The sequence below is a fragment of the Myotis davidii genome, unplaced genomic scaffold (assembly GCF_000327345.1).
Source record: "Myotis davidii unplaced genomic scaffold, ASM32734v1 scaffold496, whole genome shotgun sequence".
Taxonomy (NCBI): domain Eukaryota; kingdom Metazoa; phylum Chordata; class Mammalia; order Chiroptera; family Vespertilionidae; genus Myotis; species Myotis davidii.
In genome coordinates, this window is record NW_006289398.1 from 4,266,810 (window position 1) to 4,291,614 (window position 24,805).

A 24,805-nucleotide genomic window follows, 5' to 3' on the forward strand; every position below is an offset into this window, starting at 1 on the left:
AAAATACTGAAATGTAGCATGCAGAACCTTTATTCCCTCCTCCCCCCATTTTTTGGTCTTTTATTCTGGTTGGTACACCTTAAAATATGTGATTTAGGCATGAGTCTAATTAGTACAACTCCCTTCCCAATTTTATTTGTTAACTAGCAGCCCTGCGCATGAATCCATGTGCCAGTAGCTCTCTGCGGGGCCTGGCCGTTCCGTGCCTGCTGCCCAGAGGCTCTCTGCGGCCCAGAGGCCCATCCACGGCTGGGCGCGGAAAGCTTGCCTTGTCACCGTGGCGATAAGGCAAGCATTCCACCAGGCCATTCATGCTATCCCCTCTCAGCAGCTGCCCCCCCTGGGACTGGGGGACTCTGGTGGGGCTGAGAGGACTGGGCACCACCATCTTGTGGCTATGGGTGCCACCATCTTTGTGACGGAGTGATGGTTAATTTGCATATTATCCTTTTATTAGATAGGATACTTTCCTTAAGAGTGTCTAGTTTTTTTGTCATGTTTTTTTCAGAGAGGAAGGGGGAGAGAGAGAGAGAGAGAGAGAAATAAATAAATGATGAAAGAGAAGAGAGAGAGAGAGAGAGAGAAATAAATGATGAGAGAGAATCATTGACTGGCTGCCTCCTGCACGCCCCCCACTGGGGATCAAGCCCACAACCCAGGCATGTGCCCTTGAATGGAATGGAATCAAATCTGGGACCCTCAGTCCACAGGCCGACATGCTATCCACTGAGCTAAACCAGCCAGGGCAGAGTGTCTAGTTTTTATTTAAAAATTGGAAAAGCCATTTGGCAGGTAGTAAGTATATTATTTGATTGAGACCAGATTTTGACTCTAATTATTTCGTCTGTCTCTCACCGCTGCCCCATCCTGTATACGTTACTTTTTTAGTTACCAGCATTCCTTGAATTACTGACATCAAATTAGGGAATATTTTAATGTATGGCTAGTTACATAAAACCTTTTTCTCTCTATTTTGAGTTTGATAGGAAATGGTCTCATTGTGATTGCATGGTTGGAGGAGAAGGGATAGGTAAAGAATATTCAGTGACCAGGATTAAACATGAAAGGGAGCAAGGATGTTGGTCTTAGTATTTGAGGAGTGTATCCTACTCTATGATGGTGTTGTAGAGAGGATGATGCTATGAGTGACAAATGTAAACCTAAGAGATTTACTGAATCTGTGGCACCCATATGAAAGGATAGAACATGACTCTAGGGAGGTGTGTTAACAACAATATTTAGAATGAGTATGTATATGGCTGACCATTGATTTGGAGTATCTGAATGGTTACACAAGAACAGGCCAAGGGTACTTCTGCAAGTCAGATGCAGTGCCTTAAGGGGTTAATGAAATGAGCCTTAGAGAAAAATATTGAGATTATTAAGAGTGTAGGTGTGAACATAAGGAGGGAGAGTCATTGGTTCAGGATTAAGGGTCCATGGTTTCAGTCCTGGCTCTGTCACTTACTGTGGCCTTGGGCAAGTCAGAGCCCTTAACTTCTTTGGGCTTTTATGTCTTTACTTCTATAATAGGAACTTGTCTTAAATAATTGAGGCTTTACTTGCTTCACAGAACCCTTCAGACTAGAGAAGAATCAAATGGCTGAGTCTTAGATCTCTTTCGTTTCAAAAACAGCAATTTTCCTTACTTGTGCATACTATTATTCATAGAAAGGATTCTCTTGTTTGAAAATTAGAAAGTCATTATTTTGGGTAATCTCTAAAGTTCCATCCAGCTTGGAAATTCTATGATAAATATATAATTTTATGGTAATTTTTGTCTCTCTTAAAAACAATTCTAAAAATAAAATATGTAAGAGTATTTGGCCCCACTCAAGAAGAAACAAACTAACCAGCAATCCATATTTATTTCCTCTCATTTTAATAAATCTGCATTCTTAATTGTCTGCATTCAAGACAGTTTTTAATGTATAATTTTACTATAATGACCACTGTCTAGTATTCTTTATTCAACATTATACATAACCAATAAAAGGCATATCCTTTTTTTGTTTGTTCTTTAACTTTTTAGTTATTAATTGATTTTTGAGAGAGAGAGATAGATTTTTTTGTCCTACCCATCCATGCACTCACTGGATTCCTGCATGTGCTCTCACTGGGATCCAACCCAAAACCTTGGTGCCTGGAGATGATGCTCTAACCAACTGAGCTACCTAGCCAGAGCAAGATACAAATTCCTTTTTTTTTTTTAATATATTTGATTGATTTTTACAGAGAGGAAGGGAGAGGGATAGAGAGTTAGAAACATCGATGAGAGAGAAACATTGATCAGCTGCCTCCTGCTCACCCCCTACTGGGGAGGTGCCCACAACCAAGGTCCATCCATGCCCTTGACCGGAATTGAACCTGGGACCTTTCAGTCCGCAGGCGGATGCTCTTTCCACTGAGCCAAACCAGTTAGGGCAAGATACTAATTCTTGAAACTGAAAGCAGTGACCTATTGGTATTATGGCTCTGTGTGAAAGTCCTTTGTGAATCAAAGTGTTAGACAAATGTATTCTCGATGAACAAGGTACAGAGAACCTCAGATGTATCACGTGTGTAGGGAGTCCCACATGCTTTTAAATTGCTTTTAAAATTGTTTGGTGCTCATTTTTTAAATAAGTCTTAGAGATTTGAGAATTGAATAATTTAAATGACTTTGTATCTAGAAAATTAATAAAACCAAATGTATCCTTTTTGTTTGAAACAGACTTACAAAGAACATTTAGAAGGACAGAAACATAAAAAAAAAGAAGCTGCATTGAAAGCCTCACAAAATACCAGCAGCAGCAGCAACTCTGCTCGTGGGACTCAGAATCAGCTGCGCTGCGAGCTCTGCGATGTGTCTTGTACAGGAGCAGATGCATATGCTGCCCACATTCGTGGTGCTAAGCATCAGAAAGTAGGTGTTTTCCCACACCGCCTTCTGTCTTCCTCTGCTGTTGTTTTTTACCTTTTCAGTAGGGAGCTGGGGGGAGTGGTGTACGCAAAAGTGGCTCCAAAACTCTGTGGCATAAGCCTTGTTTAGGTGCTCACACACAAAAGAAGACTGGAGGCCTGTCTTTAAATTGAACGAGGTCATTTATTCTGTCAGTTGGAGAATTGTGTGTTTATTTTCCTCCTTTTGTCATGCCTAAGTGTAGGTTGGTGTGCTTGTGGCCAAGTCATTTCATCTCTCTCTGCCTTAGTTTTCTCACTGATAATAGGTGGAATATGTTTCCTTATCTGCTTCATAAAGGTTATTTGGAAAATAATGAGTTTGTGTATGAAAATATATAGCAAAAAATATCATTTGTATTTTAATTTTATAATTTCTTTTAGACGAACTTGAAAATCTATATTCTGAGTTTCCAACAAATAAATGTGCTTTTATTTATTTTTTTTTGTAGGTGGTTAAATTACACACAAAACTTGGTAAACCCATTCCTTCAACAGAACCAAATGTTGTTAGCCAAGCTACTTCTTCAACAGCTGTGTCTGTTACAAAACCGACTGCCTCTCCTTCAAGCATTGCAGCAAGCAATTGTACTGTGAACACTTCATCAATTGCAACTTCTTCAGTGAAAGGTCTTACAGCTACAGGAAACTCGTCTCTTAATAGCACATCCAACACTAAAGTGTCAGCAGTGCCTACAAGTATGGCTGCCAAGAAGACATCTACACCCAAAATAAACTTTGTTGGCAAGTACTGAAGATTCTTTATGTTCTTCCCAACTCCATCCAAGTAACATTTCTCTTCCAGTCCAGGACTAACCCTTCTGCTTATGGTCTTGTACCCACCTCCTCCCTTCTTCTCTGGGACCTTGTTGAATCACATATCTCTATTTTTTTCTTGAATTTTTAGTCAGTCCTCTAATGGTTTCTTCTCTCTTCCCTTCAGCCATGCAGGTATACCTTTATCTTTCATGGTCTTAAATTTTAAAAAGATCTTTTCCCATTCCGGCTGTCCTTTCAATCTGCTAAACTAATTCTTTCTCTACTTCTCTACTTCTTATCCATCTCCAGTCAGTTAGTGTTTCCACTCTACCCTTTTCTGAAACTGCCTTCAAGAATCACCAAAAACCTTAATTGCAAAATTCAGTGGCCAGTTTTCAGTTTCATCCTGTAGACCTCTCTAACTTTTGACTTAGTTGACTGCTATACCGTAAACCTTAAGATATGTCTCTGTCTCTCTAGTTATTGTCTGTCTACCCACCCCTTTCTCAGGTATCTTTTTTGGTTCTCCTGCCTTCATGTTCGCTGAGTGGTGGTGTTCTAAGATTCTGATTCTGTTCTCATCTTACTCTTCTCATCCAGTATTCATGAGTGGTCTCATCCATTCCAATGTGTACAGTAACTTTAAAATCTTTTGGGCAAACTCAAAACCCCCCTCTGAGTTTAGAGCCATATTTTAGGTATCGCTTTATCGATGCCTACCAGTGTCTCCTTACCCATTGTCTTATTACAGGAGTACCACGAAATGATCTCATAAAATTGCTTGGAAAACTGACATTTTTTCCTATTTATTGCCTCCTCTAATTGTTTACCTGTCCTTTTGTTTCTATCACTACAATATTTCTACCCCCAAGAAAATGTCATCTTCATAGCCACTGCCTTGTTTTTAAGACTTCAAAGTCTCCTCCTCAGCTGGCCAGTGTGGCTCAGCGGTTGAGTGTCTACCCAGGAACTAAGAGGTCACGGGTTAGATTCCTGGTCAGAGCACTTGTCCAAGTTGCAGGCTTGTTCCCCAGTGGGGAGGAGAGGGGAGCTTGTAGGAGGCAGCCCATTGATGATGTTTCTGTCTCTCGCCCTATTCCTTCTCTCTCTAAAAATCAATAAAAATATATAACAGATCCCTCTCCTTTAAAAAGAAAAAAAGTCTGCTCCTCAGAGCTTTGTCTTTATTGCATCCAGTCTCTCCAACACTTGTCGAAGTCATTTTGTGAAAATACATATCAAATTATATTAGACTCCTGATTAGAAGCTTTCAGTGTCATTCCTCTTGGTATGGGAAAAAGCCCTCTATGTTCCTTAATTATGTCATCAAGGCCTTTCCCATATGGGCTCCTGCCTCATCATCGGTCATCATCTCTACTTAGGTAGTAATTCATAGTGAATTACTGAAGCTTCCTTACATTTACTGCAGTCTTTTTAACTTGATGTTGTTGTGCTTTTTTGTACACCCTATTCTTTTTGTTTAGACATAATTCTCTTCTTTCTGCCTGGCCAGTTCATACTCGTTACTCTTCTTTCAAAGCCCAGCTCAAGTGTCGCACACTTGGTGAAGCCTTTTCTAACTGGATCAGGTTAAAGGGTAGTGGTTTCTTTGCTTTGCATTCTACAGTACTCTATTCATACTTAGTACAGCCCTTATCACATTGTATTATAATTAGTTGTTTCTTCCCTTAATTGTTGGCACCTCAGAAGCAGCCACATTGTTTTATTCTTATTATATTACCAGAATGTAGGACAGTGCCCAGTACCATTGGCAAAGAACTAGGGATACCAGCATGAATAAGGCTTTTCAGGCACTTGCTGTTTACTTTTAGGTACTTGATGTTACGAGAACCATAGTGGGGACAGAGAGGAGTGTTGAGCGTGGGTGGTGAAGAAGGGGAAAATCCAGATGTGTGTTTCAATAGGGTAAAGAAGACAAGTGGTTTATGTGGTTCTTCAAATTTCTGATCTATTGTGTGTCAGGCAGGGGTTTGACTTTTGGTAGAAAAGATAATTTTGTCTGAAGTTTTTGTATCAGGTTATACATTTACATAAAAAAGAAAGTTAAAATTATTGTAATTCTCTTACGCGTTTCTAGGTGGTAATAAGCTGCAATCAACAGGAAATAAAACAGAAGACTTAAAAGGAACAGAATCTGTTAAAGGCGCTCCTGTCCCTTCTGTGCAGATCCCAGAAGTGAAGCCAGACACAGTGTCAGAGCCAGTCACGCCTGCCTCTCTGGCTGCGCTGCAGAGTGATGTGCAGCCAGTGGGCCATGACTACGTGGAGGAGGTATTGATTCAAGAACACCATTGCTGTGAGATGAGGAAAGGGGGAAAGGGTGTCGCTTTGTTGTAGGCATGTTTTTCATGTAAAATTATAGTCCATTAGGTTTAAGTTGTGAAGCAATATCAAAGGGATCTTTTTAAGGGTTTTAAAAAGCATGTCCTTTAAGCTTGTCCAAGTAACATTACAATATTTTTGTTATCTCTTTCTCTGCTAAAACAGTAAAGTAACTCTCCATTTATTTGGTAGACAGTCTTCTATCTTTCAACTGCCCTGAACATAAAAATTTTAAAAATTGCGAACACCAAAAATTTTGACAAAGCCAATACTTTTTTTCTAACAATCACTTAGTTTCATGTGTAAAATTAAGGTTAATTTATTCTTTCTTTATTTATTTATTTTAATACGTTTTTATTCATTTCAGAGAGAGGAAGGGAGAGAGAGAGAAACATCAAAGATGAGAGAGAATCATTGATCATTTGCCTCCTGCACATTCCCAACTGGGGTTAGAGCCCAAAACCTGTGCATGTGCCCTGACAAGGAAATGGCCCAGTGATCTCTTGGTGCATGGGTCAATGTTCAGTCCACTGAGCCACACTGGCTGGGCAGGGTTGTTAATTTAAAAGATCCTGTTTATTTGGTTTTTCAAGCTGGTTAGAAAATTATTCCTGTTTTGTCAAAAAGTAAGCTCAGTAAATAGAGGAGTGAGGGAACATCAGAGAGTCTTGATATAAATATTTGCCGTTAGTAGAAAGACTAACATGGAGTGATGTAGCACTAGTCTATACTCTTTATTGTAGAACATATATAAGTTCTCTGAAATTCAGTGTCTACATCTATAAAATTTGGCTATTCCCTAACAAAGTTGTGAAGATTGAATGAAATAAAGTGCCTAGCATATTGTAGATTTTTGGTAAATATTTGTTCCTTTATCCTTTTTCTCTCAAGTTATGTTGAGTTCTTTGTTTACAAGGTAGAAAACTGGGTTATGCAGTTTATCAGTAGTTCACATACAATTTATTTTAAAAGAATAAGATTTGAAAAAATGTATGCCTCCAGAACCCCATAATTTCCAGTGATAATAAAGCAATTCCAAACTTCAGATAGATGCATTCAAAGCCAGTCTTTAAAGCTTGCCCTGACAATTTGAACGTAGTATTCATCATAAACTTCTTAATAAGATTCTAGTCTACTTGTCTTCCTAACTGGTTGTACAGTTAGAAAAAATTGACATTGATTTTCCACAAAGTTACATTGAGCTTTATCTTTAATCATCTTTATCTTCATTTTCAATAACAGTACCTGGTATTCGGTAACTATTAGAGAATTTAAGATATCTAATTGTTTTTAAATGTTTACATACAGATAAAAGTATTAAAGTTGCAGTTAATTACAAAAGCAAATACATGCTAACATCTTGTATGCTAACGCTATAGTTAGAAAATTCTAACAGTTTGTTTTTATAGATCATCCTTTTAAAAAATTTTAGACATTGCCTATCTTTTTTCCTCTTTATTTTTCACAATTTTTTTTTTTTCTATCAGAGAATCTGGGAGGCCATATGAATGAAATCTTCAACTGTAACATTTCCATTATAACTCTTGGATTTTTTACCCCCTGCATCAAGGTACGAAACGATGAGGGAAAAGTAATCCGATTCCACTGTAAATTATGCGAGTGCAGCTTTAATGACCCCAATGCTAAGGAAATGCACTTAAAAGGGCGAAGACACAGACTTCAATATAAAGTGAGTAAAAATTTCAACTTTTTCTTTTCTTTTTTTTAAACAGCTTGGAACATTCTAGATGTAAAATAAAGATTCTAAACATAACTCACTGAGTCCATGAATTCCCACTCCAAGATTAAGACATTATGTCTCACTTTTACTGATCAATTTGTTATACTTAGGAAAGAAGATTATAACCATATTTCATCATTCTCAGTGACTGTAGCTAAATTATAACATTGCTTGGATCAAGTGATCATGTAAAGATAATTTTTTCACATAATAAAGTGTTTTGAGAGAAGTGTCAGGTCTCCATTTACTTACTTTATCTTGGTAGAATTCCCACTAAAATGAATTTTGAGTTAAGGAATTCTTCATTGAAAACACTTCAAGCATTAAGTTAAATATAAATATTATATGTAAAGTTTTTACTTAGGCTGGACTAATCTAATGCATTAGATTCATGTTTTCTCTTTTAAACACAGGGGTGGTGAAAATTAAATTGTTAAAGGGGAATACTTTTTTATGAAAAGAAACTTTTTAATTCCACACTTAGACATTTAGAATCATCTATTTACAAAAAAATAAAGGAAAGTTAAATATTCATTCGTCCCCTAAGGATCTCTTCTATTGGTCAGCACTAAGGCATGTACTTTTTACATACTAAGTATATAATTTTAAACTTGGAATAATTAAGAATTTTAGGGTGGGAAGAAAACAAATATTAATCTATTCTGAATCTTTCCTCTGATTCAACTTATATGCTGAATTTACTCTTATATAATAGGAAATTTGTAACTGAAAAATCTCTATGATGAAGAATATGTGGGATTGTATGTGTAGATTGTTGGAAGGGGGTGCTAGTTTTTGAAATGTCTTGTCTATATTAACAGAAAAAAGTCAATCCAGATTTGCAAGTAGAAGTAAAGCCCAGTATTCGAGCAAGAAAGATTCAAGAAGAGAAAATGAGGAAGCAAATGCAGAAAGAGGAGTATTGGCGGAGACGAGAAGAAGAAGAGCGCTGGAGAATGGAAATGAGGTAATTTCTTTAGCTTTTAGTAGCATAAGTGATTCAGCCTTCTTAAAAAAAAAAAATGGTTATTCTAAGTATGTGACTCCCATTCAAAGCAGTCCAGATTTATTTCATGTACTTTTAATTTTCACTTTTCAGGAAGATCCTAGGGACAGAAAAGAAATGCATTAGAGTAAGTTATTGGCTATTCTAATATTTGACTATGGCCTTGGTATTAGGAATTATGTGGTTAAGTGCATCTTAACATGTATTAAATATGTGAAGAAATAGTTTAATGTTATAAATAAATGCCTCAGTTTAAAACAAGCAAAACATTTGGCTACATGCTAAAAATATTGAATATAAGATTTGGTAGAGCTTATACATCTTAGTGTTTTTTTGTTTTTTCCACAGGTAGCTTACACATTTATTTTATACCAAAAAAGTTATGTGGAACAAATAAACATTCTTACATATTTACATTTGTTTTTGTTTTTTTACCAGTTCACAAAACTGTGTACTAAATCTCTGATAAAGAATATTCCTATCTAATATTAAAGGGGAAATCTGCCCAGTGAACTCCATTTTATTTTATTTATTTATTTTAATATATTGATTTTTTTACAGAGAGGAAGAGAGGGGGATAGAGAGTTAAAAACATCGATGAGAGAGAAACATTGATCAGCTGCCTCCTGCACATTCCCTACTGGGGATGTGCCTGCAACCACGGTACATGCCCCTGACTGGAATCGAACCTGGGACCCTGCAGTCTCCCCGCAGGCTGACGCTCTATCCACTGAGCCAAACTGGTTAGAGCCAGTGAACTCAATTTTAAATGAATGTTTACTCTGGAGTTTAAAGCATTAGTAATAAATATTTTTGATCGGACATACTATACAGATCATACACCTCATACTTCGGCCACGCTTAATAGTTTTATAAGAAAGCATTTCATCTTTTCTCATTTGTTAAAAATATGTGTAACCAAGTGACCTGGGCTACCCCACATCACACCCCTTTTGTTTTATTGAAGGGTAGTTCTCACAAATGAGGAATCATAAGTGCTGCCTAACATGTCTGAGTAGCGAGAGATATTCCAGCATTTGCATGTTAGGTGCTCCTTCCCAAATAAGTTACCAAAAAAGGAAGTGGGTTTCTTGTTGGCTTCTGTTTGATACTGATTTTCAAGGTCTGTCAGCATTCCCTACTGTCAGGTAGAGGTCCCAATCTAAATGATGAACTGATTGCTGGAGCTAACCTTGCACTTTTGCTATTAGTCTTAAAAGGCAATAAAAGCAAATTAAGGGTAACAAATAGTTTTAATTTCACTGGAGTCTCGGTCCTCTATCTTAGCTAGTTGGTCCAAAGATCTCTTGTACCAAAAGATCTTTGTGGCTTCGAATGCAAATAGTCACTGGATTTACGATGTAAGTTTACCCTCACTGACAGCAACTAGCTGTAATGAAACATCAAATGAGGTTTGGAGAACCTAGATCCCCTAAAATTTATCATCTCACGACAACTTCTCTTATTTCTTCAAATGATGTGACTGTCAAGTTAATAGGAGGCTTCAATTTACAAGTCGTTTAAAAAATCAAGAAGTGTGGAATTACTGCCAAAAACAGAAATTCAATTTTTCTCCTAATCTGTTCTTCAACGTTGGTGGCTAGTAATTTTAAAATACAGTAGGTCCTCGGGTTACGTCAGAGATCCGTTCCTACGGCGTGATGTAATGCGATTTTCGCCATAAGTCAGACTCACCTCCATAAGCACCTACGTCACTCACATGGAGCACAGACACAGCACTAATGAAGTGAAACAGTAAAAACAATTTAAAAGAAAGATAACAATTCCTGACCTTTACTTGTGGTAAATAAATAAGAAACATAAAGCACATATGTACATACATCAAAATGACGGAACTTTTTTTTTTTTAATAAATAAATGGGAGATGGCGACGAAACGACGTATGTTGAGTCCGATGTAACCCGAGGACTATCTGTAGTCATAACTGTACTGGAATTTTAAAACATGGTATCTTTTTTCCCCCTCCTCTGGGGTGACTTAGAGGATGTAGAGGGAGCCCACACTCTTCCAGGGCACAAGTACCACATAGCACCCAGCAGGGCCTGTGGCTTACTGAGACGTCAGCATTACAAGCTGTAGTGCAGGCAGCACATGTTCGTCACTCAGCGAGAAAAAGGTGGTTAGTTCTGGGTCATAGGAATGTGGCCATTTTATTAATACAACTTAGTGTGTTTTTTAAGAAGGCAGTTTATTCTAGAAAGTTTAGAGCAGTGGTTCTCAACCTTCCTAATGCCGCGACCCTTTAATACAGTTCCTCATGTTGTGGTGACCCCCAACCATAAAATTATTTTCGTTGCTACTTCATAACTGTAATTTTGCTACTGTTACGAATCGTAATGTAAATATCTGATATGCAGGATGTATTTTCATTGTTACAAATTGAACATAATTAAAGCATAGTGATTAATCACAAAACAATATGTAATTCTATATGTGTTTTCCGATGGTCTTAGGCGACCCCTGTAAAAGGGTCGTTCGACCCCCAAAGGTGTTGCGGCCCACAGGTTGAGAACTGCTGGTTTAGAGGCTATAGGGAAGGAGAAATGAGAAACATATCATTCAGAGAGATCTTCATTTTTACTGGTTTTAAGTGATGTATCTTTAAATGGTACATTTCACATATATTTACAGTTATGCAGTCATCACCACAATCAACTTTTGAACATTGTCATCACCTCCCCAAAAAACCATGAACCCATTAGCAACCCCTCCATCTACCCGTAGGCAACCATTACTACACTTCTGTCTCTGGAGATTTGCCTGTTCTGGAGATTTCATATAAATGGGATCATACAATAGTTGGTATTTTTTTTGTCTGGCTACTTTCATTTAGCATAAATAATTTCAAGATTCATGCATATTATTGTATATGTCAGTACTTCATTTCTTTTTATGGTTGTATCACATTTTGTTCAATCGATGGACAGTTGTGTTTCTACTTTTGTACTATCATGAATACTGCTGCTATGAGAATTTGTGGGCCAGTTTTAAAATGTAATTTAAAAAAATATGAATAAAAGCATAATGTATGCATATTTTATAACACACTTTTTCATTTACATATCAACCTTTTAAAATACATTTTTATTGATTTCAGAGAGGAAGGGAGAGGGGGAGATAGAAACATCAATGATGAGAAAGAATCATGGGTCAGCTGCCTCCTGCATGCGCCCTACTGGGGATCGAGCCCCCAACCCGGGCATGTGCTCTGACCGGGAATTGAACCGTGATGGTTCACAGGCCAACGCTACATATCAAGTTTTCAAAAAAAATTAAGCCAGGATTTTTTTTTTTTCGAAGGCAGTAGCCAGAACATGCACTTTCTACTTTTACCATAGTCTCCATCACTTGTAATATTCCCCAAGGTGAGACAGAACGGGAGTTGCCATTTGTCATTGTTGTATACTATTGTTGTTCCTCATAGTAGAGAAATGTCTTTGTTTCTACCTATATCATAGAGGAGAAAATTAAAGGTAGTCTTAAGAGGTTCTCTCTAAGCAAAAAAAAAAAAAAAATAGGAGAGAGCATATTTCTTTGGATACCTGAAGAAATTCCTAAGTGTTTGCTTTGGGTCTTTCACTCACACACATTATTTGTCTGGGCCTGTTAGGCAGGCATTTAAGTTAACAATTTCTCCCTTAAAGAGAAGAGAGAGAGGTTGGAAGGAACGGAGATTCCTGATGCTTGTTCTTTCAACTTTGACCTTAGACTGAAATTTTGTTTTGCTTTTCTCTTTGTATTCTCATTTTTTCTTTTCTCTTGTATTCACTTGTATTACTTCTAAATGAAAAGGTGTTAGCAAGGCTGATTAGGGTTTTTAAATAGCCTTTTATGTCATTAATGTAAGTTCTTGGGTTGTAATTTTCTTCTAGGCTTGTACTGTTTTCACTTTCTGTTTCAGACGTTATGAAGAGGATATGTACTGGAGAAGAATGGAGGAAGAACAACATCATTGGGATGATCGCCGCCGAATGCCTGATGGTGGCTATCCTCATGGTCCCCCAGGTCCGCTAGGCCTTCTCGGAGTCCGACCAGGCATGCCTCCTCAGCCACAGGGGCCAGCCGTGAGTGTCCCCTTCATTTATGTGGGGTGATAACAGAGGACTAGTTCAGCATGGGAGGATAACAGTTTTGGAGAGCCAGTTCTTAGACTTAATAATCTCGTAATCACAATGTAAATTCATCTGATTTAGAATCCTTCCCCCTCCCCCCTTATTACAGGTTCTTAGTACCTGTCTTTATGTATAAGGAACTTCATAGAATTTCTATGAGTCGTTTCTTTCAACGTAAGCTAAATGGGAGTAGAGCTTCTTTGCCAATAGAAGAGATTGTCTTGCCTTTGTTGTTTAGATGAGATTAGCAGGAACTGTTTATCTCTCCCTTACCAGTGGTTTAGAATATTTTTTCTTTCAAATCCTGACCATCTAAAACCTACTACTACTTCTGAATTGAGTGCAGGATAAGGGGTCGTACATAACTAGTTCAAGATTAGCACTACAGTTGATGAATTAGGAAAATTAGAGGAAAGATCTGCATCTCAGAGCGTATGTTCTGTGGAATCTGGCTAAAAGAAGAGACATGGTGGGGAGTGGGGTGGGAGGATGGGAATTTCATAGAAGTGTTCAGACTACAGAAAACAAGAGGGTCTTTTTGCTTGTTTTGTTTTCTGGAGAGCACTTGGAAGAAAACAGCAAATTTCTCCTTTGTAACCTTTTTCATTTGTCTTTACACAGAATAAGCAACAGTAAAACATTTATTAAAAGCAAAAGAATTCTGAATCACTGGTTTTTAAAGTTGAGTAAAAAAGTATCGTAACTTGCCCTAGCCGGTTTGGCTCAGTGGATGGAGTGTCAGCCTGCGGACTGAAGGGTCCCAGGTTCGATTCCTGCCAAGGGCACATGCCTGGGTTTCAGGCTCGATCCCCAGTGGGGGGCGTGCAGGAGGCAGCTGATCAATGATTCTCTCTCATCATTGATGTTTCTATCTCTCTATCCCTCTCCCTTCCTCTCTAAAATCAATAAAAATATATTTAAAAAAGTATTGTAACTTGAGATGGCATATATTATAATTTTTTTTGAGGCCATATATATACTTACATATTCTAGGTAGTATAACTTTCCATAGTTTGCATTTTTGTTTTTACTGAAGTAGAAAAAAAGAGAAGATAGTTTTAAATGGACATTTTGCATAATCGACTTTGTTATTGAAAAGTTATGATGAAAATATGTGTATTTTAAAAATAATAATTTACTTTTGCTCAGGAAACATTTTTTTAAATGAAGTAATATTTTTTCTGTAGCCTTTACGACGTCCTGACTCATCTGATGACCGTTATGTAATGACAAAACATGCAACCATTTATCCAACTGAAGAGGAATTACAGGCAGTTCAGAAAATTGTTTCTATCACTGAACGTGCTTTAAAACTTGTTTCAGACAGTTTGTCTGAACATGAGAAGAGCAAGAACAAGGAAGGAGATGATAAGAAAGAGGGAGGTAAAGACAGGTATGTCTTCAGAGTTATCTACTTTGTATATTTTTGCTTTTCCTTTCATGGACTTACACTTGAAATAAAAGTTATAAAGACTGAAAACTCTGGTGTAGATCTACATGCTTATCATGCTTGTGTTAGATGCCTGGTGTAGTCACCTCTTTTTTGCCAAAACGAGAAATACACGATTCCATACAATCTCCAGCCTTCTAAATTTACACGTTTTGTTTAAATTTATATAAAACTATTTTGAGTTTGTGTTCAAAGCTGCCTTTGTAGTTTTCTAATTACATTCATATTGCTGTTAGTTTTTATTTACTTACTAGAGGCCTGGTGCATGAAATTCGTGCACTTGGGGGGTGTCCCTCAGCCCGTCCTGCACCCTCTCACAGTCCGGAAGCCCTCAGGGGATGTCTGACTGATGGGGAGAGGCCTAAGCTGGCAGTAGAACATCCTTAGTGCTGCCATGGAGGCGGGGGAGGCTCCTGCCACTGCCACTGTGCTTGCCAGCCATGAGCTCGGCTCAGGGTTTCTGGCTGAGCAGCACTCCCCCTGTGGGAGCACACTGACTACCAGGGGGCAGCTCCTGCATTGACTGTCTGCCCCCTGGTGGTCAGTGCATGTCATAGCATCCAGTTCTGCTGGTCAGTTGATTTGCATATTAGCCTTTTATTATATAGGATTGCGTCTGTCCTACATTGTATTTGTTTTATCAACTTTTTTCCTTAGTGCATTGACCATAAAGCCTGAATAAACCCAAGCTTTTGCAACATCTTTCAAGTTTTACATTATGATCTATTAACTTTTCATGTTCCCTTTATTTGGAAATATTTTTGTATGATATTAGAAATGACTCTTATCCTAATTTGTAAAATGTGACACAGAAGTGTTAATGTTCTTTGTTTTTCAGTTCTCCCTATGATAACTTAACTCTTCATTTATTTATATTTCTTATCTAGATGAAAGGTACTTCTACAAATATTGAATGTGTTTATACTGTAGTTGATGGAAAATTTAATAGTATAGAAAGTTATTTAATTTACTCTGTGTGGTCAAAGACTATCATGGTTCTCGTTGAGAAGAGAAACATAATTTGATTTTACTGCAGAGCTTTAAAAGGAGTTTTGCGAGTGGGAGTATTGGCAAAAGGATTACTTCTCCGAGGAGATAGAAATGTCAACCTTGTTTTGCTGTGCTCAGAGAAACCTTCAAAGACATTATTAACCCGTATTGCAGAAAACCTACCCAAACAGCTTGCTGTAAGTATTATGGAAATGTTCATTTTTACCCCTTGTCTGGTTCAAATGTTTTTGGCAGAACTAACTTACTATTTCAGCTTTAAACCTAAGCCAGCCTTTAGGTTTTTGGTTTCACTTTCCATGTTGAATTTTATTCTTGGTTGTGCGAATTAGTAGGGCTATTTTCTGCTTTGTCTTTTTAGGTTTTATAATGCTTGTAACTGGCATGAAGCCATCTTAGGAATTTATTTTAAAACGTAAAATTGCATGTCCTATTTGTATTCTTTTTCTAAGATTTGAATCATCAGAGAGAAGGCAGTTGTTCAGAACAGAAAGTGATTTCTTCTAAACAAAGGCCACATATAGCAAGCTTAACTTTTTAAAAATCATGAACCTCTTGGCTGCTTACTTGAGTGCATGTTTTTAATAAAATATAATAAAGAAAATAAGCTTTCTGATTTGAATTTCCCTAGTTTATCATAGTTATTTTAAGTTTTCTCCATATTATAACAGTAGGAATTCCTTCTCCAATGTCCATTTATTAACTCATGGCAATACACAATTAACAGAATATCCCCTTTTGGCTCTACAAAAGCAATTGTTTGAATTTTTGAAGATTTATACATTAGCTTGTTAGAATCTCAGGCTGAGATTTAAAATACAGATTTCTTGAATAATTTTATGTATAAAACTTATTTTAAAACTTTGCAATTTAATTAGGCATCCTAAATCCAAGGACTGACATTTTATTGATACAGTGGGGCCTTGACTTACGAGTGCCCCAACTAACGAGTTTTTCGAGATACAAGCCGTCTCTCGGCCAATTTTTTGCTTTGAGTTGCGAGCTAAAATTCGGGTTACGAGCCAGCTTCAGATACCCCACCACTAGTTGGCACAGCTAACGTCACAGTGAACGCCACATCAGCCTAGCATCACGTGTCTCACTTGTTCACTTTTTGATTTGATGTACGAGTAATTTGAGTTACGAGCTCCATCACGGAACGAATTAAACTCGTAAGTCAGGGCCTCACTGTATTGTAATGAGTCAGAATAAATAGTACCTGACCGCAGCAGAGCAACTATAGCAAGGAATAATGAAGCACACGATAGAGCTTCAGCTGTTGTCTGCTTTGTATTAATTACCCTTGTTCCAGAGATGAAATTTCTTATTGTGGATGAGTCTTTAAGTATTAGGAGCCAGCAGAATTGGCAATGCCTACTTCTTACCGATACTCGGTTGAGACTGCTGGAACAATGAGGAGAGCGAAGAAGAGGTTTGAGGTCCTTGAAAGAATCATGTGAATTTGCAAGAAACATCTTGATCCTAATTGTGGTGCTTAGTAAAACCACAAAGCAGGAAATGTTATATCTTAACTAATTAACAGTTAAATAATTAAGCGAAAAGCAGAATATTTTTTCCAAATCAGTCTGTACGTATTGTACAAGTGGATAAGCAAGAGTAATAGAATTCATCATCGTCATAGTTAACATTTATATAGCACTTACTATGTATATACCAGTCTGGTACTGCTTTAAGTGTTTATATAGTTAATTCATTTATTCCTCCAACAATCCTATAAGATAGAATTACTTTTCCCATATTACAGAAGCAGGTATAAGGAAATTCAAACAATTCTAGAAGAAAGGTGGAGCAATAATTTAATGTTATTTTCATTTAATGCAAGGCTCCCCAAGGGGAGTAGTATATGATCTAGTCCTTATAAAATGGTTGTGGTAGTGAGAAAATGAAAGAGCCATGATGAAACTGCTTTGTCTGATAATGTAAAAGGTCCAGCTAATTATTGTACTCTTCATTACACAGGTTATAAGTCCTGAGAAGTATGACATAAAATGTGCTGTGTCTGAAGCGGCAATCATTTTGAATTCATGTGTGGAACCCAAAATGCAAGTCACTATCACCCTAACATCTCCAATTATTCGAGAAGAGAACATGAGGGAAGGAGGTTGGAAAGCCATTAAACATTCTATTTTTCTATTAACTTTTTTTTCATTTATCTACTCTTTGAGATGGCATTAAGCCCTAGAAGGCAACATGCTGGCATTACATATGAAGTTGATGGATTTGATTTAATGTAGCAGCCAGTTTTACTTAAGATCATTTTGCAGAAAGTAAATGTTCTTCTTAGTAATGTACTTTTATATAAAACACTCATGGTATTACTGATTTTCTTGATTTTTTTCTTTTCTTGCTAACCTCAGATTTCTGGAAAAAGAAGTTCAAAATTACTATTACTGGCATAGTCGCAACACATAAAAAATTAAATGTTGCTTGTAAGGGGCCACAAATTTAACTTCTTTTAAGAAGTTCTTGTTCTTGTCTTACAAAAAAGACAAGAGTTTCAGAAGTAAAATTGGTTAAACACTCATAAGTTATATTTTTAGAGGCATTGTTATATATGTAATCATGGATTTGGCTTGTCCTGTGGTAAAAATATTTCTAGTTCTCTGAGGTTGTTGTTTGGTTTGGAGCACTTTCATAAATGCAGAGTATCCTATTGCATGTAGACATGGGCATTCGACCCCACTATTCTCCTAGAGATATTGAAAAACAAATGGGGTAGGAGTAGTTAGTGAGTTCTAGTACAGTTCAGGGTTTACTTTACAATTGTAGAATATGAAATCCTGCCGGTGCCAGCAATGTTGCTTTAGGGACTATTCTGTAACATGTTCAAAGCTTCGAAAGCGTAAGCCAAAAAGCATGGTCAGTGTCTGCCATAAGTTGGTCCTGTTGTTTTATGGGTCAGATAAAATGTACTTTGTTTCCTTTCATGTTGTTGTTGATTATGGAGTTAAAGTCTACACTAGTATTTCTTTGTGATTCATGTATAGGAGAAAAGAATACTATATATTGAATGTTAAAATTTGTCTAAAATAGCATCAGTAGGCTCTCAATTACTGTCACTTTAAATTTGTTTTCTTACAGCAAAGCAATTTTTATTTAAGGCACTGGGCTTTTTACTACCCAGAAAAAGAACATTTCATTTAAAACTTCATTGGGAGACTTGTCTAATTTTGCGTACTTTGTATATAGACCATATCAGGACTTGTATGTTCTATAAGCTTTGCATCTTAAAAATAAATGGATTTTGTATAAAGGATCTTTCATATGAGCATGAATTTCCACTCAAGGTCTGGCTGTGGACATTACTGGAAACAGTTCCTGAGTCAAGCTGGTCAATTCATATGCAGCCTATGACTCTGAGGGCTCGGGGGGAAAATCTTCTAATGTATTATGTTACAAATAAAGGTGCTATATTTACGGTGAAATTATACTTGTATAGCCATTTAGCTTTATTTTAGAGCATATTTTGTTCAATTACATTTAGGCTGTTTAATTTGTGCAGTATCAAGTCATTTATGTTGTAAGAGTCTAAAGTCAAGGTATCATAGTTGTAGTAGAATGTTTAATAACCTATCCCTTTTAAAGGAAACAAAATTATATTTTTGTCTGACCCAGACTTGATTTAGAATTATTGTTCTGAATTTCATAAATATTATACTGAGAGAAATGATCAGTCCAAAATTGAAAGATTTTACTTCAAGACACTGAGCTGAAAAGTTGGATGTGCAAAAGTATAGAAACATTGATAGAATGTTCCTTGCTGCAGATTAGTGCAGTAAACCATTTCTTTAGCTTCATTATGAAGAGTGCTTCTTTTTTGCTGCAGAATAACGGTATGTATTCTCTCTCACTGCAGCTCCCAATGCTCTGTGTCTTAAAATCATGTAAAGCCTCTAGCTTGCTTTGGGGAGTTAGTACAGGGGTTAAGGAAGGCTTTGCCGGAAGAGTGATTGTAAATCACGAGACTTGAGACTTGCGCATAGTGTGGTAGCCTCTTTAATGCATAATGATCCCATTTAATGCCAAAAATTATTTAAAGGAAATTATTAAATTGTCCAAATAACTGTTAAACGCATGATGGATCTATTTTACAGCACAGTGTTTGACAGTTAAATATTAAGTAAAAGTTTAATTGACTTGAGGCTTGAAATGTTCAAAATGCTCTAACCCTTGCTACAGAGTGTTTTCTGCAGCAAGTCAAGTATTTGTGTTTTTTTTCACCTGTAGCTTATCAGGCCCGGTCCAAAGCCTTCTAGCAGAGGGGATTGATTCCTGTCAGGGGTTGCTGCCAAGACATCGGAAGGATTTTTGACCAAGGTTTTCAAAAGCTCAGTGTCACACCTGCCATTTGATTAAGAAGAGATTTTGGATGCAGAGCCTGGCATTGATTGTCCTCTGTGTGGCTGTTCTGTTTGTCTTTGTGTCTTCTAGAATTGAGCAGTGTTCACACTAGTTTTTAAATGGTTGGGTGGATTATATATTTTACATAACCATGTTAATTTAAATTAATATATTCCTATTAACTTTTAATCATAAAATAGTGTGGACACAGCATGTTTTCTAACTAGTGATTAACCCCTTAAATTTTATGAAATACATTCATGTAGGGTAAGAATTTTTAAAAAAATAACCCATTTTTGTTGTTTTAACTGGGTATTAGGCAACAAGTATGCTTTTAGTACAGTATATCTAAGGGGTTAATCCACTTGAAGTATAAAATGGGTGCAAAAATCCACACTCTAACAGAAACTTTCTAGCTCTTAATTTGTTTTTAAATTTGCAATAGGTGTCTTGGCATCTTTGAAATTGTATCAGTAATTAAAATTTTCAAAGTTTTGAATGCTTGTATCCAAAAAGAAAATTTTTCTTACATATTAGAGGAAATTATAACATTAAGGATTAACATTAGAAATTTAGAAACAGTTTTGGAAAGAGATTGCACACTGTCACCTATTTGCATTCTAGCTTTAGAAAATAATGTAAGTAATTAAGGACATGGGAAGAGGGTCTTCCAGCATGTTCTGTAACCCTGCTTTGAGGAGTGGGTGGATTTGTTCTTTTTCGGTTCTTTTTTCCTTTCTTCTTTCCTTCCTGAGTTAGCCATGCTTTCCTGTGTTTCTTATCTCAGAATAGCCCATTTCTTATGTTCAGTATATTTCTTGATTCAGTAGTTGGTCTTGCAGGTTTTGAGATTGTTTATTAATTTTAAAAAGTAAATACTATTTTTGTCTTGATAGTTTCTTTTGAGTACCCAGATTCCTCTTAATGTTCATTCTTAGGATATGACATAGTGTTCTTTGATTATCAGTAGATCTCCCTTCTAAACTGTCTTCTGAGAAATTTTTGCCATCTGATTACTTTAGGAGTAAGAACTAACAATAGGCAATATAATTCTTTATCACTTAAAATACACTTTCTTATATGTTACCTACTCAAAATACGGACAAGTATCTCTTAAGACTTCTGAATGGTCATATAATATGCCATCAAGTAACTTGCCCAGAGTTGCAATGGTACTCTTAAAATAAAATCATCGTTTATTTTATCACTATTTCTTTTATCACATACTTCTTTTTCTCTCATCCATTTGGTATCCTCAGTGAGTTATTAGATTATATCCTAAATGCACCTTCTGGTGCTCTTTTACCAGAAGACTTAAATTCAATAGATTATTTGCCTGGTATATAATTTCCCTATAATTTAGAAAACATTTATACTGTTAAAAATCATCAAGAGTTGTGAATTTGATGGACTTAATTGCTATTTACTTGTGAATAGTTTGATCAGCAAATTTACTGTTATATTTAAACACATTTTACAGATATGTTTAGGTGAATATAAAGCTGGCCCTCCAACTACTTTTGTGAATGTAAAGTTAACCTTTTGTCTTGGTTTAGGTTCAGATTTCCTTCTCAAGTTTTATGTAGCTCATTCATGTTTCAATATAATAATCTGATTAAAACCAATTATTATACCCTCAGGCCTTACATGTTATCATCAGAGTGCTCTGCTTAGTCCGTCTCCTGTTTCTATACTCACTCTGTTTAACCATGCTGGTTTCTGCTGCCATTTTCCCTGTTACCCATTGTTCCTCTCCAGTTATTCTTTGGAACACCTTTTGGGAACTTTGAATTTTTAAAAGGCATTTTGTATTCCTTACAACTAAAAATCTCCTTGTGGAAGAGAAAGTATTAAACTCTTAGAAATGCCAATTTTTGCCTCTATTTTTTTCTATGATCATTATTCTGTAGTCATTCCATATTTATCATTAATTCTTCGCTATATTAGCCCCAGAATAACCTATGACCATTTAAAATACTGAACAAACTCAATAGTGTTTTGTACATTCTCATTTATTAAGGTGGATTTTTGTGTTCCCTCCTGTCTTGTCATCTTTGTGCTGGTGCACTGTGTCCAGTAATCCTTCCTTTTAATTTTATTTTGGTGGGTAGGGTTTATATTTGCAGAAATTATTATATTTCTAAATTAAGAGTTTAAGTCTCCGTTTGGTCGTCATGTTGGAATATGTAAATTTGTTGAAAATAATTCCCTGGGAACGTTAAAGTGCTGATAGACTCTCAAATGGCTCATGTGACACTGATGCTACTTTAAGGAAGTGTCTTGCTCACCTGGTCAAACACCCATTCCTCACTGCATTTTGCCAATTCAATCCATTTTAGATGTAACCTCGGGTATGGTGAAAGACCCACCGGACGTCTTGGACAGGCAAAAATGCCTTGACGCTCTGGCTGCTCTACGCCACGCTAAGTGGTTCCAGGTTCGGAACATCATTTTACTTTTTTATTGTAGCCTTATGAGAGAGTAGTTCAGTACAACATGTTTAACTGTGTTTAAACATTTTGAAAGATTGCCCAAGCAACACTATTTTAAATTAAATTTCAGAAAATATGTTGACATAGAAAGCTGGGTTTGAAGATCTGCATATTGCAGTTACTATTATTTGACAATGAACTTAGGTTTTGGGGGTATTTTGTAGTTTGGGTTATTTTATTTTTATTTTCAGTAGCTATATTTAAAGTTGACTTGTTTAGGAACATCACATGTTTGTGTATATATATTATATTCCATAAGGCTGCAGATTAACTTTGCTTTACATAATAGAATATGTGTTTAAAGCTTTCTGTATAGTTTTAAGATCCCCTCTCTCCCCTCTTTCTCTAAGTTAAGGTGAGGAAGTAGCTGTTTGGTTTAGTGACTTTGCAGTCATGCAAAGGCACAGAAGGGAAACCAAACAGATTTCTTTAACCTTTCAGTCCCTAGACAAACTTTTTAGCTCTTTACTTTTTCTTTTATTTCTAATGTAGGCAGATTTTTTTTAAGTTTATTGATTTAAGTGATTACAGGTCAAGGTTCACAGGGTATCAAGAAATATTATTCTTGTATAATCTGTTTACTTTGACCTAAAATACCAGCTTTTAAATACTAACCCTGGCATAAAATACTGCTGTAAATGGCAGCTCATTGAATCCAATTTCAAGTGTGATTATTTTTGTTTTCATTTTTATCTGAGCTTCCATTGAACAGCGGTATTTTAACTTTTTTTCATCAAGGGATAATTTCAGTATTTCTAAGATTAATTCAATTGGTTTTTGTGTTGCTCTCAAGGCTAGAGCTAATGGTCTACAGTCCTGTGTGATTATCATACGTATTCTTCGGGACCTGTGTCAGCGAGTTCCAACTTGGTCTGATTTTCCAAGCTGGGTAAGTAGTATGTAACTGTATGGTGTCAAAAATGAACATTTAAGAAATACTTTTGCAGTGTTTACAGTCCCATACTTAACTTTATTTCCATTTCCTAAATATAGTTTCCTCTTCTGGTGAAAAAACCTGGAGGTGTTAGGTTTTTTAATCTTCAGTAAGAATTTAATATTTAAAAAACTATACTTAAATATTTATTTCTTTTTTGCATTTTCCTTTTTCTGCTGGTCTCACAGTGACAGTAGTTATTAATTGGCTTTTATATAATAGCAGTAAAAAGACTAAAAATGAGCTGTTAATCTCCCTTTGCAGGGTTCTGTTGACATTTTCCTTTGAAATAATGAGTAAGGTTAGGAATTTTAAAAATTCAGATATATACATTGTTAAGAAATCCTATAATAAAGAGATAATGTGCTAATTAGACCGGATGGCAGAATGACCTTCCAGGGTGATCTTCTGGAATGACCAATGGGCAGGGCTGCTGCGAGGGCCAAGCCCCTTGCACAGGCGTCATGCATCGGGCCTCTAGTAATGTATTTAATGGTAGCACAGTCATATAATGCAGAAAGGAACAAAATAGGAAGCGATTAAGGCAGGTTAAATTCTCAGAGTTTGTTGTGATTTCTTCCAGGGATAAAGGGCATGCATATACATCACATATGTTTTTATTTTCATATATGTACAAGTATCTCTTTGATATGTGAACCTCTTTGGTTCCTGAGTAGAATAAATTGAGATAGAGAGGGACTCATTCAAAAATATAATTGAACCCTTTGATTCCACAGTTGGATTGGATTTGTGAGAGTTGAATAGCCAGGGTTACTTTAAGTCAGTCTCACAGGAGTGATCATAATATTTTCATTATTTGCAGCATGCTTAACAAAATACATCTTGGAGTTTTTGAGAAGGGCATCTCATTCTCTATGTTGACTACATGGTATTCCCTTTGTATGGCCATGCCATATTTTATTTAACTGGCATCTATTTAGTGGACATTTGGGTTTGTAGTCTTTTGCTATTAAATGCTCATTTTGTCAAAGTTTTGTAAGTACTATACACGTGATAAATTACTAGGGCTGGAATTCCAAGGTGAAAGGACATGTGCTAAAACTCTCAAAAGTGGTGGTTTCCTTCATACCCTCACTAAATGTGGGATGTTATCATACTTATCCTGTCTAATAATAGACAAACATGGTAATTGACCGTACCTTCGCTACACCTCCCATGGGCTAATCAGCATGATATGCAAATTACCCGCCAACAAAGACTGCAGCTAATTTGCATACTGCAGGCAGGGTGGGACAGCGTGAGTGCGAGCTGCCATGCAGGCCCCTGTGTGCGACCCCAGATGCCGCCTGCCTGCCGCCCGTGATCGGATCTGATCCCGGGTCGAAGGCCTGCCCCAGAAGCCCCAGAAACGGCCTGCCTGCCGCCCGTGATCGGATCCGATCCTGGGCTGCTGGCCAGCCCCAGAAGCCACCTGATATGGCAGTAACTCTATTAGTAAGCACTCTGAAAGTCAGTGGCATAAATGCACCAATGAAAAGACAGGTTATGAGGGTGAATCAAAAAACCCACTTTAAATATAAAGACACATATAGATTAAAAGTAAATGAATTAAGCTGCAGCCTGTGTTGCTCAGTGGATAGAGCATTAGCCTGTGGACTGAAGGGACCACGGTTCGA

General features: G+C 36.7%; 1 protein-coding gene across 3 annotated transcripts in view; it reads left to right on the top strand.

Moving 5' to 3' along the window:
• Positions 1 to 24,805, top strand: part of ZFR (zinc finger RNA binding protein) — a 51,181-nt gene that overhangs the window by 10,628 nt on the left and 15,748 nt on the right. The window contains exons 6-16 of one of the 3 annotated variants that reach the window (XM_006761773.2): positions 2,714 to 2,905; positions 3,393 to 3,684; positions 5,798 to 5,991; positions 7,613 to 7,732; positions 8,605 to 8,750; positions 12,712 to 12,874; positions 14,110 to 14,315; positions 15,409 to 15,559; positions 17,361 to 17,502; positions 22,082 to 22,179; positions 23,028 to 23,123. In XM_006761773.2, coding sequence (XP_006761836.1) covers positions 2,714 to 2,905; positions 3,393 to 3,684; positions 5,798 to 5,991; positions 7,613 to 7,732; positions 8,605 to 8,750; positions 12,712 to 12,874; positions 14,110 to 14,315; positions 15,409 to 15,559; positions 17,361 to 17,502; positions 22,082 to 22,179; positions 23,028 to 23,123 — 1,800 coding nt within the window. Of the gene's footprint in view, positions 1 to 2,713; positions 2,906 to 3,392; positions 3,685 to 5,797; positions 5,992 to 7,612; positions 7,733 to 8,604; positions 8,751 to 12,711; positions 12,875 to 14,109; positions 14,316 to 15,408; positions 15,560 to 17,360; positions 17,503 to 22,081; positions 22,180 to 23,027; positions 23,124 to 24,805 lie in introns of those variants that run through there. The other 2 variants (XM_015562654.1, XM_015562653.1) reach the window with 2 other exon arrangements.